The sequence below is a fragment of the Ostrea edulis genome, chromosome 5 (genome assembly GCF_947568905.1).
Source record: "Ostrea edulis chromosome 5, xbOstEdul1.1, whole genome shotgun sequence".
NCBI classification, from domain to species: Eukaryota; Metazoa; Mollusca; class Bivalvia; order Ostreida; family Ostreidae; genus Ostrea; species Ostrea edulis.
The window spans coordinates 65,473,936-65,491,133 of NC_079168.1; the positions used below are offsets into that span (position 1 = coordinate 65,473,936).

At 34.4% G+C, this 17,198-nt stretch overlaps 1 protein-coding gene and 1 pseudogene across 1 annotated transcript; one reads left to right on the forward strand and one right to left on the reverse strand.

Annotated features, from left to right (window-relative positions):
• Positions 1-988: 988 nt before the first annotated feature.
• On the forward strand, positions 989-10,851 carry LOC125681537 (uncharacterized). The gene is made up of 7 exons (XM_056165153.1): positions 989-1,156; positions 1,662-1,837; positions 2,314-2,456; positions 8,442-8,661; positions 8,826-9,019; positions 9,424-9,492; positions 9,709-10,851. The coding sequence occupies exons 3-7, from the start codon at positions 2,445-2,447 to the stop codon at positions 9,994-9,996; spliced, it is 783 nt and encodes a 260-aa protein (XP_056021128.1). The 5' UTR covers positions 989-1,156; positions 1,662-1,837; positions 2,314-2,444; the 3' UTR covers positions 9,997-10,851.
• Positions 5,724-8,200, reverse strand: LOC125663467 (uncharacterized; annotated as a pseudogene).
• Positions 10,852-17,198: the final 6,347 nt, after the last annotated feature.

Here is a 17,198-nt window from a genome sequence, read left to right on the forward strand (position 1 = left end):
AATGAAACACTAGTCAAATAATGTTATTTATTGCCAAGGTATTTGGGATATTATACTGTGGCTCAAACAGGGGGTGAATGAACCTGACAGTATGGAAAGCATATAGTGGAATCAGACTTGTGATGCTGGAAATCTATAGTGATTAATAAACTATACATGTACAAGATCCATAACTATTTTTTTTCAGTTTGTGAGGGAGAATCCTCATGTCTCTTTCATCTGTAGACAAATAAACAATGTGTTTTGACCAGAGCAATTTCCAATCCTTTTTGCAGCATAAATTCAACATTGTGGCAACTGGGTTAAACTTTAATAGGGAAGTAATACATGGCAGCACCTTATCCCATGCTCTTAAAATTTCTGTTTGACACACACTCATGACATCCACTCAAACATTACAGAGTGCAGCAAAATCCCATTGTAATAGGGGATTCAAAATGGACAACTGGTACAAAATATGGTACATACTATTCAAAAAGGATAATGAATTTGACATATTGATGTCTTGGAAAAGGAAATTCTGACATCGGGGCTCTAAGCGTTTTCAAACATTGTCATTTGATAAAAGTGTTCTACATTTTTAAAAATAGAGATTAATATGTCTTTACATACATAGGTGAGAAAGTTTCCATTATTCCTAGCCGAGACATACCATGTATGCGCAAAAAATTCATAAACAAATATCACACTACTCACGTAGAAAATGTGGACCTTACCGTCATCAAGCGCAGAGAAACACGCCATTTCGAGATTATAGTCGACGAAAGCTCGGTAACAGTAATGAATAAGGTACACTCATTTTGTATCTATTTTGTGACTTTCTTTATTAAAAGGAACAGTTCTCTAATGTGTAACGTGCAATTACTACGTAATTCAATAACTTGAAGCATGAAGCAGTTTCACTTTGCCACCGGATATAAGAAATTTTATTTCGTATTCCGATCCCAATCGAAAGTTGTTGACTGGGAATGACGTGTTTTAATGGAAAACGTTCACTCCCAGACGCTTGATTTTTATCGGTGGTTAGCTGAACGCTTGAATCAAATGTAAACAATATGGCGAACCGCTATTTCGCACTGACGGTGGTGCAGTTGAAGAAGGAGCTTGCCTGTAGAAACGCCACGACGCAAGGAAGGAAGATAGATTTAGTTAGACGGTACATTTAACTTCTTTCTTCTGCTGTTTTACCGAAAAGTTTCATTTAAAAAAAACCTGTAAAGTTAGGCTGTGTTAGCATATAGTCACGATAACTAGATCTGGTATGATTACATACTAGTACGCATTTCATCTCGAAAAAGATATTCGCACGGGATATTGCTTGACTTCTCAGAGTGTGGTCTGCATACTTCTTTGGCTGCTATATTTGGGTTATCAGAATCTTTGTTTTATTTATCAATATAGGAATTTTAATCAACAGCAAAGGGATTGGGGGGAGGGGGGTATTCAAAGGGTCATGACTATGCTTGAGTCTCATTCTGTATATAAAGCCTTTATTGTATATTCTGTCAGCATTCATAAATCTTCAGGGGATCAAACCTGAACATTTACTGTCTTAAAGGTTAAACTTGTCATAAAGTTCCCATCATTCCTTAAAATGCTACATACATGTATGTAATGTACTCTTAGTCTATCATCTTGAATGATGTATTTGCCCGTTTCAGATTAGAAGCATATGACAGAAATGCCAATTTCCAGCAGCCACCTGTTCTGTTACCAGATCCTTTGGACGTAAACTGGCCTACAACAGGATTCCAACAACTCAATTCAGAGCACAGGAAATTACTACCTTCTATTACAAGGGAACAGATAGAAGCCTATTTTCTCCATAGACTTGCTGGTATTTATGCATTGAAAGCAATGATAGTTTTCGTTTTTCTCCATAGTATATCTCATTCAATTCATTCCTTGCAAATGATAAAATAACTAGTGAAATGAACATACACAGATCTGAAATTTTTTTCCAGGTGGTAGTTGCTAAATTATGGGGTGGGGTGGGGGTGGGGGGTGGGTGGGTAGTGTTAAATAAAGTCCATGGTTATCTGCATATCATATGCAAAAATTATGGAAAATAAATACTTTTTTTTCAATTCAGGAGAGAGGTCCTTCCTTACCCTTGAAGAAATTGTTATGCTTAAATAAACATCATTTTATACACCCGGTACAGCACAGGCACTTGTTTCTGTAAATAACTTACGACCTCTGTATACTAATAATAACACATAAGTTATTTACAGAAACAAGTGCCTGTGCTGTACATGCATGTATTATGATTCACTTTTGTCATGAATAAATATATGCTATATCATATTTCAGGAGATAATGAAGCGGCATGTGATATCAAGGCAGTTAAGAATGGGGAACTATTGTACTAATCCGAGAGAGTTTTGGCATGCTCAGTTATCATTGAAAATGATGTATTTTTTACTGGAATAGTCAGTGCAGCCATGAAAAATAAGGTAATTATCAAAAATTTTATTCAACGCAATTTGATATTTAAACATGGTATACTCCTTTCTCGAAGAATATTCATAAGCCGCGCGCTGAAATCGAAAACGAGGCTAAGGTCGGTAAACAAAATGTCAGCGTCAGCACGGGGAGGACAGGGCCACGACAAACACTGTTGTGTACCATTATGCACTGGAAATGGGAGATTAAATCCAGAGTTATCATTTCACAAAATACCAAAAGCATCAGAAATGAGGCGAGCATGGATCCAAGCCATCAGAAGAGATCCCGGTCCTCTTTTTACCGTGAGTGATATTGAAGAGGTCTAGACTAAAGTCTAGTCTACTGTCTAGACTGTCTGATCTGCGTTATGCGTATGATATTATCGTTGTGAATGTGTATTACATGATTACTATTTATTCTTGAATTTCAATCATCCATTAAAATGACTTTCACCATACCAAGTGAGTGTTTATGACCGATGAAAAACTGTAGGTAAAACAATGGACTAGGTCGATCAGCTGACAGCTTGTCCTAGTTACAGTGTACTTCAAAACAAGACGAATTATCAACGATACATATTATTATATGGTCATATGCTAAGAAAAAAATAATAATCATTATTGTCATGATCGAAGATATAAAATTATAAATTAGATGATATGATTTATTTATTTTTTTAATTAAATTGCAAACTTTGAAATGAGCAAAAATGATCTAGGGCCTATAATGCAAAAGTTAAACACATGATCAAAAATATTCTTTTGGTCAAGTAATCATACAATCATTTCATAATATTTATAGATAAGTGAACAAACCGTAGTTTGCTCTCGCCACTTCAAACCTAGTGATATTAAATGGACACCAGTAAGAACCACATTGAAACCGGGATCTGTACCTTCGATTTTCCATTGGAAGGCAGATTCCAACACTCGACGTCCAATTGTAAAACATCCCATTCCAGAAAAAAGACCAAAGCAGGAGTTTGATGATGAAAGAGAGAGACCCGATGAAACAGATTCTATATCAATGTCAAATGAGGATGGGTAATTTTGATTCATGTGAATTGTCCAATTATAAAAGTTAAAAAATAGGTGATGCCTAGTATTATGATCTGCTGTACACTGCAGTTTTATTTACTTGTACATACATTTGCAATTTTACAAGCAATATCAATGCATAATGTATGTGTGTATCTATCATTAATGTTAATTTAATAAGTTTTTGTGTGAATATACAAGATAATTTAATTGTTACCATATTGATATAGTGCAGTGCACAGATTTATACTTCATTTTGTGTTGTATTAGTTTAATATATTTCAGGATATTGTTCACCAAGTCAAGATATCTATTTATAACATGAATCATTCTCGGAATAGTTAAGCTGTTGCCAAACTGATGACTTTATAATATTCAGTTTGCAATAGTTATCAACTGTTTTGAATGGTTTACCTTACAACTGCTGCTGGACAGTAGGATGCTGGTCATCATTTAATTGTGGGAGGTATGTTTTATTTTAAATGTATTAAATAGAAGCATTACACAGTTTCAGTATGTTTTATTACCTTCATTATAGTTCTCCTCCTCCTGATGAAATGCAGAGAGAGATAGTGAGAATCGAAGAATTAGAGGCTTTGTTACAGAAGAAGGATGAAGAAATAAGGAGTATACAACAAAAGATGGAGATAGAACGATTTGGAATCCAACGTTTTTCAAATGACAATTCAATGATACAATTCTACACAGGTTTTACATCAATGGCTATGTTTTCAGTTTTCTTTGAATATGTCAGACCTACTGCAACCTGTATGAACAGCTATTACTATAAATCCTGTGATAAATCCAATCAGCAGATCACAGTCAGCAAACAAAGAAGCATGCTTTTAATTGATGAGTTGTTCATGTTTGTGTGCAGACTAAAATGTGGTCTTATGGCACAAGATTTAGCAGTCAGGTTCAATTGTCATGTGTCAACAGTTAGTCGCAAGATCATAACATGGGCAAACTTTTTGTATTTCATTTTAGGCAGCATGAATATTTGGTCTAGTAAGGAACAAATTTATGAAAAAATGCCCCAGTCCTTCAAGATGTTTTACCCCTCAACTAGAATCATAATTGACTGTACAGAGATAAAAACCGAGCGCCCATCATCCCTAGCACTAGGATCCAAATGTTATTCAACGTATAAGAGTTCCCACACATGGAAAGGGCTTGTTGGAATTGCTCCTCATGGGGCTCTAACTTTTGTGTCTTCTTTATACACAGGGTGTTTGTCAGATGTTGAAATTACAAAATTATCTGGTCTTATTGATCTTCTAGAAGAAGGCGATTCAATTATGGCAGACAAAGGGTTCGTCTTAAACAAAGTATTAGAAGGGACAGGCATATCTGTCAATACTCCACCATTTCTTCTTAGCCAAGGTCAGTTTTCAAAGCAGGAAGTAGAAGAAACACAAATAATTGCCAAGCTTAGAATACATATTGAACGACATATTCGGAGGGTCAAAGAATACCATCTATTTGATGGTGTCATCCCCTTAAGTATGACAGGTACAATTAATCAGTTATGGACTGTTGCAAACATGTTGACTTTATTTAGAGGTCCTCTTGTTAAAGATTGGTGCAAATGAAAAACACTGAAATTGTAAGTGACATGTGTACATATGACAGTGCATGTATAAGAAAACTTCAGATACACGTTACAACATGCATTTTCCCTTTTCTAATTCAGAGGAATGGTATTATGTACATCTATTTATACTTAATCATTACAAGAATTATGATGTATTACTTATACAAAATGTATATTAATTTTAACTTTTGACATTTTCCTTTCAATAAATTCATGACAAGTGAGGGTTCTTGCACTTCATTTCCCTATTATGCCCCTGTACTAGAAGATTGGGGGGCTCATAGTGTTTGGTCTGTCTGTCTGTTTATCTGCAAAAACTTTAACCCTGGCCATAACTTGTAAACTTTCATATTTCACATGTACATACCTTGTGACCAGACCTTTGTTTGGTACCAATTTTTTTTATGTCATGACCTTGACATGTAGTTTGTCCTACCTTTGAAAAACTTCAACCTTGGCCAAAACTTTTGAATGCTTAGTAAAAGGGCTTTCATATTTCACATGTGTATTCCTTGTGACATGACTTTTTTGGCACTAGAATTATTTTGCTGCCATATGGGGACATCAGTGTTTCACAAAGATATCTAATTTTTATTTTATTTTTAGTGAAGATTATCATTATTATGAAAATATTCAAAGGTCAGTGAGGTTTAAAAGACAAAGCTTTTATTCAAGAAAGTGATCAAAATAGAATGAATCTATCTTGTTTTTCATGTCTTGCCACTCCTCCTCATCAAACTCGATAACCTCCAAGTGATTTTCATCACAGAGCCACACAAAGAAGTAACACCAGTTTAGACCAGTCACTGCAAGTTGCATCATGACTTGGTAGAAGTAATTATGATTTTTTTTCAGTCTCCACACATCTCCAACTTTAGTCAAGTAGTTGCATTCTGACAAGGGTTTTACAGGGCACTTGATCTCAAGCAAGCCGTAAGGTTGATTCATGGTGGGGTTGTATACCTTCCGATCAGGTGTAGCAGCAAGCCATGGAGCATAAGGGCTAACTACAACTCCACATGGGTATATGTTGACGTTGTTATCTAGTAGCTGCAATTTAAATATAAAATTAAATAAGATTTTGAAATATAGCAATTATCTAAAAGGTGCATTGAACTAAATAGAATGTAAAATGCCTTTGATCTTTTGTATACAATAGTGATGGTATGGGGTCTGATATCAAACTTAAACTTACTCTAACAAAGGCGTCAGCAGCAACTGCCTCAAATGACAACCCATGACGCATGCTCTCTGTAACAACTTTTCTTGTTGTCTTCAGTCTTCCAGTTAGAGGTTCATAGGCTGTGAAAAAGATTGAATGGAAAATGTTGGGATGTTTGAATTTATATACATGAAAGGTGAAGATAACGATCAATGACAATGATCATAACTCCTATAACGAATACCAAATAAAGAGTGGTGGGCAAACACAGACCCATGGATATACCAGAGGTGGGATCAGGTGCTTTAAAAGGAGTAAGCATAAAATTGTAAATATTACTTCATAACGTTGCATGATTTATTGTAAATGCCTAACCTGCTCTCCGCTTTACAATATCACCAGCCACTGAAGCAGTAATTCTCTCCCTACGGATTGCATGCCACTTAGGACTCTCTCCTTGTAGTCGTGTCATCTCCTCAATTTGATGACATTCCTCCTCTGACACAAAAATTGAAGAAAAGCTACCAGTTCTTTTCTCATCCAGAATGATATGAAGTTGTTGTTCCATTAGATTTTCAGCGGGGAGAAGAGGAAATTCACTGGCATCTAAAATATTCAGTACATAATGTGGTGACAATTTCTGTTGCACTGCTAATGGGGATCCTTTTGGAAATTTACCAAATTTTGTCTCTGTATATTCACAGTCACCTTTACCACTCAAATTCACAACTGTAAGCAACAAACAGGTTTTGTCAGCTTCAGAGACTCTAGAACACAGTTCTGAAATTTTTGGAACAACAGAGTTGATGGGATTGTACAGAGTAGATCTCAATCCACGAGGTTGTTGAGGAGATGACTTGGCATTGTATCCATGCACAATCACGTTTTCAGCTGAACTTCCACAAATCTTCTCTCCTCGGGGCACATGCCAAGTCTGGGGAAGGGAAGTCTTCAGAACATCAGATGGAATGAATTTCAGGTTTGCAGATTTCATATGTGCCAGAGTGAATAGGAGACCAGTAACATGACCACAGTGTCCCGACTGTCCAATCGTGCAGGAACAACGGCTACTCTCCACACATGGTCCATCTAACAGAACAATCTACAAATGGGACAATGACAACATAAACAAAACACTTCTCTGAAAATAATTTACTAATTCAGTCAATCAAATAATATTATTAGAATATGTACACAAGTAAATATTGTAATATGTTTGATATATTTATCAATAATGGAGTGTGTTATATCTGGCAGGTATAATCAGTTTTGACATTTATTTCCCCAAATTTTCATAAGCAAATAAATTTATATTGTGTGTCTACCCCCCCCCCCCTTTTTTTGTGGTATCAGTATCAGAATGTTGGCTTGAATTTATTTATAATGGATTACAATTTTGAGATAGTGATACATGCCTGTATAGTACAAAGTGCAATAGGCTATCATATCACAAACAAGTAATTTTCACTTTCATATTTACCTCGATATCATGAGGCGATTCATTCTTGCGCTGGGATCTATGGCATTTCCCCTTCACTACACATCCATTCACAGCATTGTGAGCTAAATTGTTTGAAAATACAAATTTGATGAGTTATTTGATTGATGGTGATTATTCATTAAACATCAGATTTAATGTAAGAATCTGTTTCTTTACGTTCGTCGTGTATTTTTAAAACCAGCTGATTATCAATTCATAGGAAAAGGCAAACGAAGGGTTTCCACTTACTTGTAATGTTAGTCACATATCTCTCGCAGAAATATTTATATCCTTTGGATATTTCCTTTTCTCCAAGGCTTTGGCTATCTCTTTTGACAAATTTCTCAACGAAGCCGAACGTGAGGTCTGGAACGATACTTAAATCGCGCGTAGCAGACGCTTTTTTCGCCTCCATTTTCTATTTTTGTTTTCACTCGATACGACCTTAGCCTCGTTTTGAGTTTGATATACATATTCATTAGATCTCATTAAGAAAGGAGTATACGCTTTATCAAGTTTTTGCTTTAATCAAGAATATTTTAGTAGATATTTCCAAATAAATATTCCGGGGTATATGAATAAATAGTCAGCAGTATGACACTGAAAAACATGTACATGTATGTGTAGTTTGGTCATTTAAAAAATATATACATGTATATTTCAAACCAAATCACTGAATACTTCAAAGAAATCACTGTCTAATTTGAAAGGTTATTACAGGTCACATACAGCTATAAACTAAGGCTGGAGAAAGAATCTGGAGATGTGCTAAACTCACACTGTGAATGCCCTGCAGGGAAAGGCCCAAATTGTACATGCAAGCACCTAGCTGCTTGCATGATTATGCTTGAAAATTTTATTGAGAATGGTGAAGTGGCGGTGCAGAAATCATGTACAGAAAATTTGATGATGTTCAACAAGCCAAAGGCATCCCATAAAGGTTGGAATATAAAAATATGCATGGACAACAGCATATAATTACATAAAAGTAGAAAATTCAAATTTGAGTCAACTTTTCCATCTTTGTTGATATATACAATGTGTCATATTATATAAAATTGGGATGTACAATTAACAAATTCATGTTCTTTTTCATGCATTCAGGATCTCCAGTCAAAGTTGAAAAAATTACAATTGGGAAGAGAAAATCAGCGGTTCATTTGGATGACCCACGACCAGAAAAGTTTAGGAATGTAGAGGGCATGCAAGACCGGGTCAGAAACCTATTAATCAACTATACATCAAATACTTCTGAAGACATTGCATTTCGTTATCTTTATGAGAGAGCAGATTTGAAGGTGACTTACAAATTTTGAAAAGTCAATACTTATTTAATTTAGATTCACCATGGAGTGTGACCTTGAATGTAATTAATAATACATCAGGGCATTTAGCTTTTTGGTCAGTTTGTCTTTTGAATGCCAAGTGATGGGGCTTCATATGTAAAATAAAATCTTTCTTCTTTCTCACAAAATTTGTGACCTTGACTTTTTTTTTAATTTCACTTTGCCATTACTTAATATATCACATTGGGTTTTGCATGTTTTTGTTGACCTTCGCATATGACCAATATGTTTTTAAACCTAACTATAACTTTGCCTACATTTCATGTTTATCTAGTCTTAATCTTATCTTTGAAATAATGTGTATATATAATGTGTACAGTTTTCATACAGTATAATAAAATTTTACTTATTTTCAGTCTGCAATTCATGACCACCACTACTTATCACTGCCTTTCACAGAATACTGGGTGGATAAAGCATTACAGGTACTTTCAAAATCATAAAATAATTTGGAGATGGGACTTTATGGCTAAATGAATTTTTGCTTGCCGCAGAACTGTATAAAACTATATAAGTACATGACATCAATTATATATAAAAAATAGCTTCATGTATTACCTATCAACTAAGATCAGTCATATATATTATGACGACTTATGATTAAAGCCTTTTCTAGATTTTTTCTCCCTTTCATTGCACAGGTAACTGAATCAGAGGTGGCAAGTATTGAAAAAGAAACAAGGGGACAATCTACAAATAGGAGATGGTTTGCAGAGAGAATGTGGAGAATCACAGCATCAAATTTTGGGCAGATTTCAAGAATGACAGACAGACGTAACAAACAGAAGCTTTGTAAATCATTGATATCTATCAAGAGCCTCACCACCCCTGCAGTCACTCATGGAAAATCATATGAAAAAAAAGCAATCAAAAAGTTTGAAGATAACCACAACATAAGAGTTCATGAGAATGGTTTATTCATTTGTTAAAAAATGCCATTTCTAGGTGCAACACCAGATGGCGTTATAGATGATAAATATATAATAGAGGTGAAATGTCCTTATAAAGGGCGGAAACAAGAAATCAACACAAACACAATGGAATATTTCACTTATTTAGAGGTAGTGGGTGGGGAAATCAAGCTGAAAATATCTTCCAATTACTATGATCAAATTCAGGGACAACTGTATATAAGTGGCAGACAATTTTGTTATTTTATTGTGTATACACTAAAGTCACTATTTGTAGAAATTATTGAAATCAACAGAGAATACTGTGAAATGTGCCTTATACCAAAACTGGAGTCGTTTTATACAAAACATTACAGACCTTTCATTGCCTCAAATTTATAAATGATTGCAAATTAGGCCAATTAAAGTTAATTGATAGATTATCATCCCCGCCCGCCCCTCAAAAAAGGGCCCATCCCGATTTTTTTAATGCAAAAATTATGATTTCAAACAAACTTGCTTCCCAGTGACATGAGTGAATGATTAAAGTCACAGAATGTTGTTTTATATATATATATTCTACCAAGGAATCTTTGAATTCCTTACTTGATTAACACTTTGTGTGATGTCTGTTTTCATTAAATTTTTTTTTTCTCAGGAAATAAAAATTAAAAAATTATATTCTCCCACCCGCCCCATTTTTTTTTTTGGACCCCAGATGATAATCTACTAATTAGGTTGAATTGGCCTTACTTTGAAACCACCTCCTTCTGTACTACTTAAATGTATGCTACAAATGAAACAATATATTTCCATAAAATTGACTACATGTTGTGAAGTATTGCAGGGAACACTTCAGATTGCCTAATAAAATTGCCCCCAATATGTAATCTGAAATTTTGGACTTTTCATTATGTCAATATGGTGTGATATATTCTAAATTTAAAAATATTAACCAAGGCAATAGCTTGGATCAGTATTTTCAAACTGAGTAAATATCAGAATAGAGAGAAATTTTATGATGGTGAATATCTTACAATGCTAACAAGCATATCTTATATGAATTATATTTAGATAAGTAAATGCTAGTGTCACTACCTTCATATATATATTATTCATATATGTATGAATTCAATAAAACCAATTGTCGAGGATTGATCAACATAAAATGTGATTAATTCACAAGAAATGATATGAATTGAGAAAATCTGTTTAAAACTGCACATCATCATTTAGCCTCTTTTGCTTTAATATCATCACAACTTATGCAAATTTATCTACAATTGACCTTCTAAAATTGCTTAGCACAAAGCAGATATAAATGATTCGGGATCCAAGCTGAATTTTGCTGTGACTAAGTTCATTCTTTAGAATTTTAAAACGTTTTGCCAGACCAATGACCCTTTCTACATGTATGCGTTTTGAAGCTACACGTCGATCATGTACTACTTCATGGGCTTCAAGTTGGGATTTACCTTTCAAAAATGTTGGAGTATTTACTTGAACATCCTTGTTAGCAAAGAGATCTTGCACCATGATGCCTCGATCAGCCATGATGCTGTCGCCTTTCTCAAACATACCATCTTTCAATAAATCAGATCTTTCAATAATCATTCTATCACTTGTAGACCCACCATAAGCATCGGAAACATATGACACAGCCCCTCTGGGAGTCACTCCAATCATTGCCTTTATAGTATTTCTATGCTTATAATTTGACCAAGTGATGGACTGAGCATTGACGTCTGACGGCTTCTCAACTGGTATTTCGGTGGCATCCAGTATAACCCTAGTGTTTGCAAACTTCTCTGCAAAATTTGAAGGCATAAAATCTTGAACTGTGTCTTGTGATGGCCATATGTTCATTTCCTTTAACTGGAAATACAAAAAATTTATCCAGGTTGTTACAATCCTAGATACAGTTGACACTGAAACTTGAAAGAAAAGTGACAATTCAAAATCCTCTTTAGCCTGTCTCAATTTTATCAAAGTTAAAAAAAGTTGATCCCTTGGTTCTAAAGTTACACATTTGTAATCTAATTCATTTACACATGGACCAAGACAGTGATAAAATATCATAAACTGATCGTAATTACTGAAACCAGTGTAATACGAGACAGCATCTGCATTATCTTTAAAATTTTCAATGGAACATTTCATAGCAAAGGGATTTTGCACAATTTTTTTCCCTAGATCCTGGATTTCTGTTGGTGTTTGATCAGCCTGCCCTGTCTTTACTGTATGATCTATAACCACTTCTTGCTGTACACCTGTAATATACATGTACAAGTAAAAATAGGTGGAGATTTCATGTGTCTTACCAATACAGTAACTCGCTTAAATCTTTAACTGAGAGTACAGAATGTTTTTCAGTTCTTTTGATGTGGTGTATGTTCTTTTTTCCCTTTTGGACTTAACCTAACATAACTTAAATGCCCTATCAGCAAATTTCTGACATTGCATATATTTGTGGACTTTTACATTGTGACATAATAGTTAAATGGCCTATCAAAGCATTGTTTTACATGCAGTGGATATGGCTAAATGCAGACTTAAAGATTCCTTTATGTCTGTGCATGTGACACAACAAGCACTAAAGTATCATCATTATACCCATGGCCATAATGTCAGGTTCCTCCAATGGTTGGTTTCTCCTCTTAAATCTTAACTGTCTTGGGCTTGGGCCAGAAACTTCCTCCCCAGGGATCAGAATGGAAGGAACAGCATCTTCTTTAAGGCGAAGGCGGTCAGCTGAAAACAAAATTTCATTATCCTTATAGCAAGATGATGGTTTGCTCTTTCAATTTTCTTAATTTTTGAAAGACTTTTTCATTTTTTGTTATGAGCTTGTTACCAAAAAAATAAATACATGAATTAAAAGGCATATTTTAAATCACTTAATTCATGTTTTTGATTGGATAAAGTTTAAAAACATTTATTTTGTTTGGTCTGCAAAGGCAAAATGGGGTAGGGTTTATTTAAATATATTTCAACTTTTGAATATGCTAATTGTAAAACCTGGCATACAAATGATATTATGAATGAAAACATTAAGGTACAGTGTCCCCTTCCATCTATGTCATACATTTTGTGACTAAAAAGTGAATTGTTAATGCTTTAATCTTTAAAAAGTCAAAAGATAACTGATTATTGTTGGTAATTAAATTATTCCAACACTAATATTGCTGAATATTTATTGTTAGGACTATTCTTTACTTTACATACACTTTATGTATGGTTATTTGGTTATCTTAGCAAGATTATTATAATATCACTTGCCTATCATTACCATTCCCTTCGTCATTCTGAAATATAAAAGAAAACAGAAAGCAACACGAACACATGCAAATCAAATAAATGCAATGTAATTCAAAGTTCTTGCACTTGTATGTACATACAAGCAATATGAAATCATTAATGCAATACAGGCTAGGAATTGCATCATCTGAACTGACTTTATTGTTAAGAAGACTGACTTGTTCTAAGAAATAGAGGAAGGAAGCTCTAGTATATAGCCAGAATTTATAAGTGATGAGCCCTTTTATCAAAATTTCCAACACGCAACAAGAAGCAATTACTTGGCCTGTATTTATGACATCAAATTGAAACTCAAATTGAATATGAATAAAAACGGAAGACAAATATCATCATTAAGTTTATAAAATGTGTTTTACATTGATAATGATCGATATTATGGCTTCTAACCTGACGTGTCCCTGTAATCACTTTCGCAGAAGTGAAGGTGGCAAACAACATCTGCATTCTTAGGCTCCCACAACTTTTTTGATTTCGGATCAATTCTTTTGATTGCAACAATCCACTGAAAACGTTTATATTTGTCTTTAGGGAACTGATGTCCACCATAATTACTACAGAGCGGCACAGAACAACGCTGTGGCATGTCGACGATCACTTGCTTCGCGCTTTGTTTACCGTGGATTCAAGCGTCTCAAACGCACAGTTAACCACCGATACCTCATCGTCATAAAATGAAAAACCAAACCGGACGGGTGTTTTCCATTCAATCTACATGTAACATCAAGCATTTTTTATATCACATTAAAAAAAAAAACCAAATATATACACATACACAATGTTGTAGAGTTATTTCTTGTAAATTTTCTGAGGTTTCGCACCATATTCGATATTTCGCGCCACGATAGGGCTTGTGTGCAGTTGTCGTTCGTTTCCCTATCAATGTTTATAGGTGACGCTGCGCTACAAACGACAATTTTCAACCTTATCTTTTATTTTTCTATGTCTATCAGTATCAATTTGATCGAAATTTTGTATTCAAATTGATTTGAATACAATATCATTGTATTTATTTACATGTCAATTATCAAAATTAGATTAATTCAGAAAAGTTACATGGATTATTTAATGGCGGATGTTTATAAAAGTTTATGTTGATTTACCTAGGAGTAAATCAGCTGACACAGAACCCCCGCTGACGACCACTATACAAATCAATACAAATTACTGCGCAGAAAAGTGCGTGATGACCCAGGGAGATTGAACATAGTTCAACTCCCAAAAACAGAGTGCCAAAGACTGGAGTCAAATTCGTCTAAGGATCAGAGCTATGCATGAGGGGATAATAATGAATATTTACATTTGCCAATGCAATTCCTTATATGACAGTACTAATGAAATCGATGTTCAATTTCGTGTGACATGAATTTGGTCACATGATCAGTTTGTTCTTGCGTATGAATACAATCACCGCTTCGAAAGTCAGTTCCTGTATTTTCACCTGGCTTCTTGCTTATGCAATGCAGTGGGGGATTTAGACACCCCCCCTTCTCGCCACAAATTTAAATAATAGAAATAGTGTGAGTAAAATTCCAGATTGGCACTCAAAATGGCTGAGTATTTTGGCTATTACTTGACTTTCACCCCCCCCCCCCTCGTAAAACCTGGATCCGCCACTGCAATGACATCCTAACAGAAACAAACGCAGCAGGATATTTATACAGATTTTATTTTGTAAACAAACAAGAATTTCATCAATTTTTAAAACAGAAACATTAAACATACCGTTCTCTTGTTTTATTTTAAACAGTTTTAAATACCGTCTGCAACTTCTGCATGGCGAATTTAAAAAGTTCTATGATATTGGAAGCGAAAACATGTAGGCAGTTATAAGCCTATTTACTTTATGATGATACGTTAACCTGTTGTTTCCTGGAAACTTCCATCACGGCTATGACTCGGCATGATCATAAGCGAGGCTGGTTTCGAGGCTCGAAATATTTACATGTTCATGTCAGGGTACCGGTGTGAGTCTTCATTAAAATCCTACAACAGAAATCTCTCAAGTGAACAAAAACTCCGTCAGTCCGTTTTTATTTTCTTTTACACACACTGAAGGTAAATAAAAGACGCAACCTACCTGCATTTTGTCTAAATCTGTCCTACTGTCTTGAATCGTCTCCTGCATGGCTACAACCGCGAGTCCTAACGATGAACATACCGTTGTTTCTTTCCAAAAACCTAACTAAGAGCTTAACGTTAACTTGACCCATCATATCCACCACCAATTCTCTCAGATCCTTTGAATTTCTGTCGAAATCTGTGATCAACAATTGCGTTTCCAACTTGGTAAGCTAGACCGACACCAGTTTCTCCATCGCTGATCGCGACCAAATCACATCACGGATGTAGTTTACTCCGCTCTTCTTGTCGTCATTTCAGTTAACTTTACGCTCTAAATTACCTTTATTTTACACATGTTTCGTCTTCTTTTTTTTTTAACATTTTCAATTAAATATCTATATTTTATATTCTCTTTGATATTGTTCCTAATTTTTTATTCGATAAAACTCTAACGAACTATATTTTGTGTTCTACGATCGTTATTTTGGTCATCTGCTACATAATCATGGAAGCTCGGTAAGAACACAAATCAAAATAGAAAATATAAATATAAGAAATAAAATATCATTTTTTAATGTTATTGGGATATGACATGAAGTTGGTACGTGATCAAATCTACTATAACGCCCTTCGGGCGTTATAGGATTTGATCACGTGACCAAATTCATGTCATATCCCAAAAACATTCAAAAATGATATCTTATTTCTTAAATGTATTAAGTTCACACATTGTTTTCTTATCTTTGCCATCTTGGGCAACAAAGAATAATTATCTTGTATATGAATGATCTTGTGATTGATAGTATATACCTTACGATTTATTTTCTATATCTTGTGATGTATATAGTTTATACCGTGTGTGATTTCATAATCTTGTGATTCACATCATTTGATATATATATATTATACTTTCTACAGCCAAGTAGTTAAGTACTTCGTTACTAGCTTGAAAATACGGATGTATATTTAATTGCTGTTATAAAATTTAGAAATTCATTTCAAAATTAAGGATTATCTCCCTCATGCATAGCTCTTATCCTTGGACGAATTTGACTCCACTTTTTTTGGCACACTGTTTTCCCCTTATAATACACGATGGTCCTTATTTATTTATATTTATTTATTTTTAAACCATGGGACAACCCATACGTCCCATACAGAGCATATGTAATGTTACTACAACACACTTCAACTTCACTATGTTGGTGCATTTGGGAGGTGTTGGAGGGTGAGGCTGGATCGCAATGAGATGGATAGTATTATGGCAGATAATACAGTCACCAATCGGTTAACGATATATAGTTAACCAATCCTACGAATATCAAACAAACATTGTTATTTCTGATTTCAAACATTTCGATTGGACGTCGCTGAAGAGACATTATTTGTTGAAATGCGCATCTGGTGCATCAAAATTGGTACCGTTGCAAGTTTTACATTTTACATTGCTTATACATATGTAGGGGTTACGAGGTTAATCACCGCTCGTTATCTTCGCCTTTCATAATTTGTAATCTATGTTAAATAAAATTCGTGATTTATCAAAACGTATGACTTTTCAACACCTTACACGACACGATTTGTATAGCGCCCTATCATCATTTATTTAGTTCTCTAAAGTGCTTTACGATGTGCACATACATGTGAATAAAATATGCATAGTGTCAGAATTAAAATGCATATTTATTATTATTAATATATAGCGCCTACTGTAATGATATAATTAATGATATAATTGCCCTAATAACGTATAAAACAATTTTAAACAACCCTTAGGAATAATAAATTACACAGAAAGGACATAAGTATGATAACAAACTACATTTGAAATAGCAACTGAAGTTGTTTTTTGTTTTTTTTAA

Coding starts and splice junctions, on each gene's coding strand:
- LOC125681537 (XM_056165153.1), top strand. Junction 8,662..8,825: donor GCCAAAGGCATCCCATAAAG/GTTGGAATATAA, acceptor TCATGCATTCAG/GATCTCCAGTCAAAGTTGAA. Junction 9,493..9,708: donor GGGTGGATAAAGCATTACAG/GTACTTTCAAAA, acceptor TTCATTGCACAG/GTAACTGAATCAGAGGTGGC.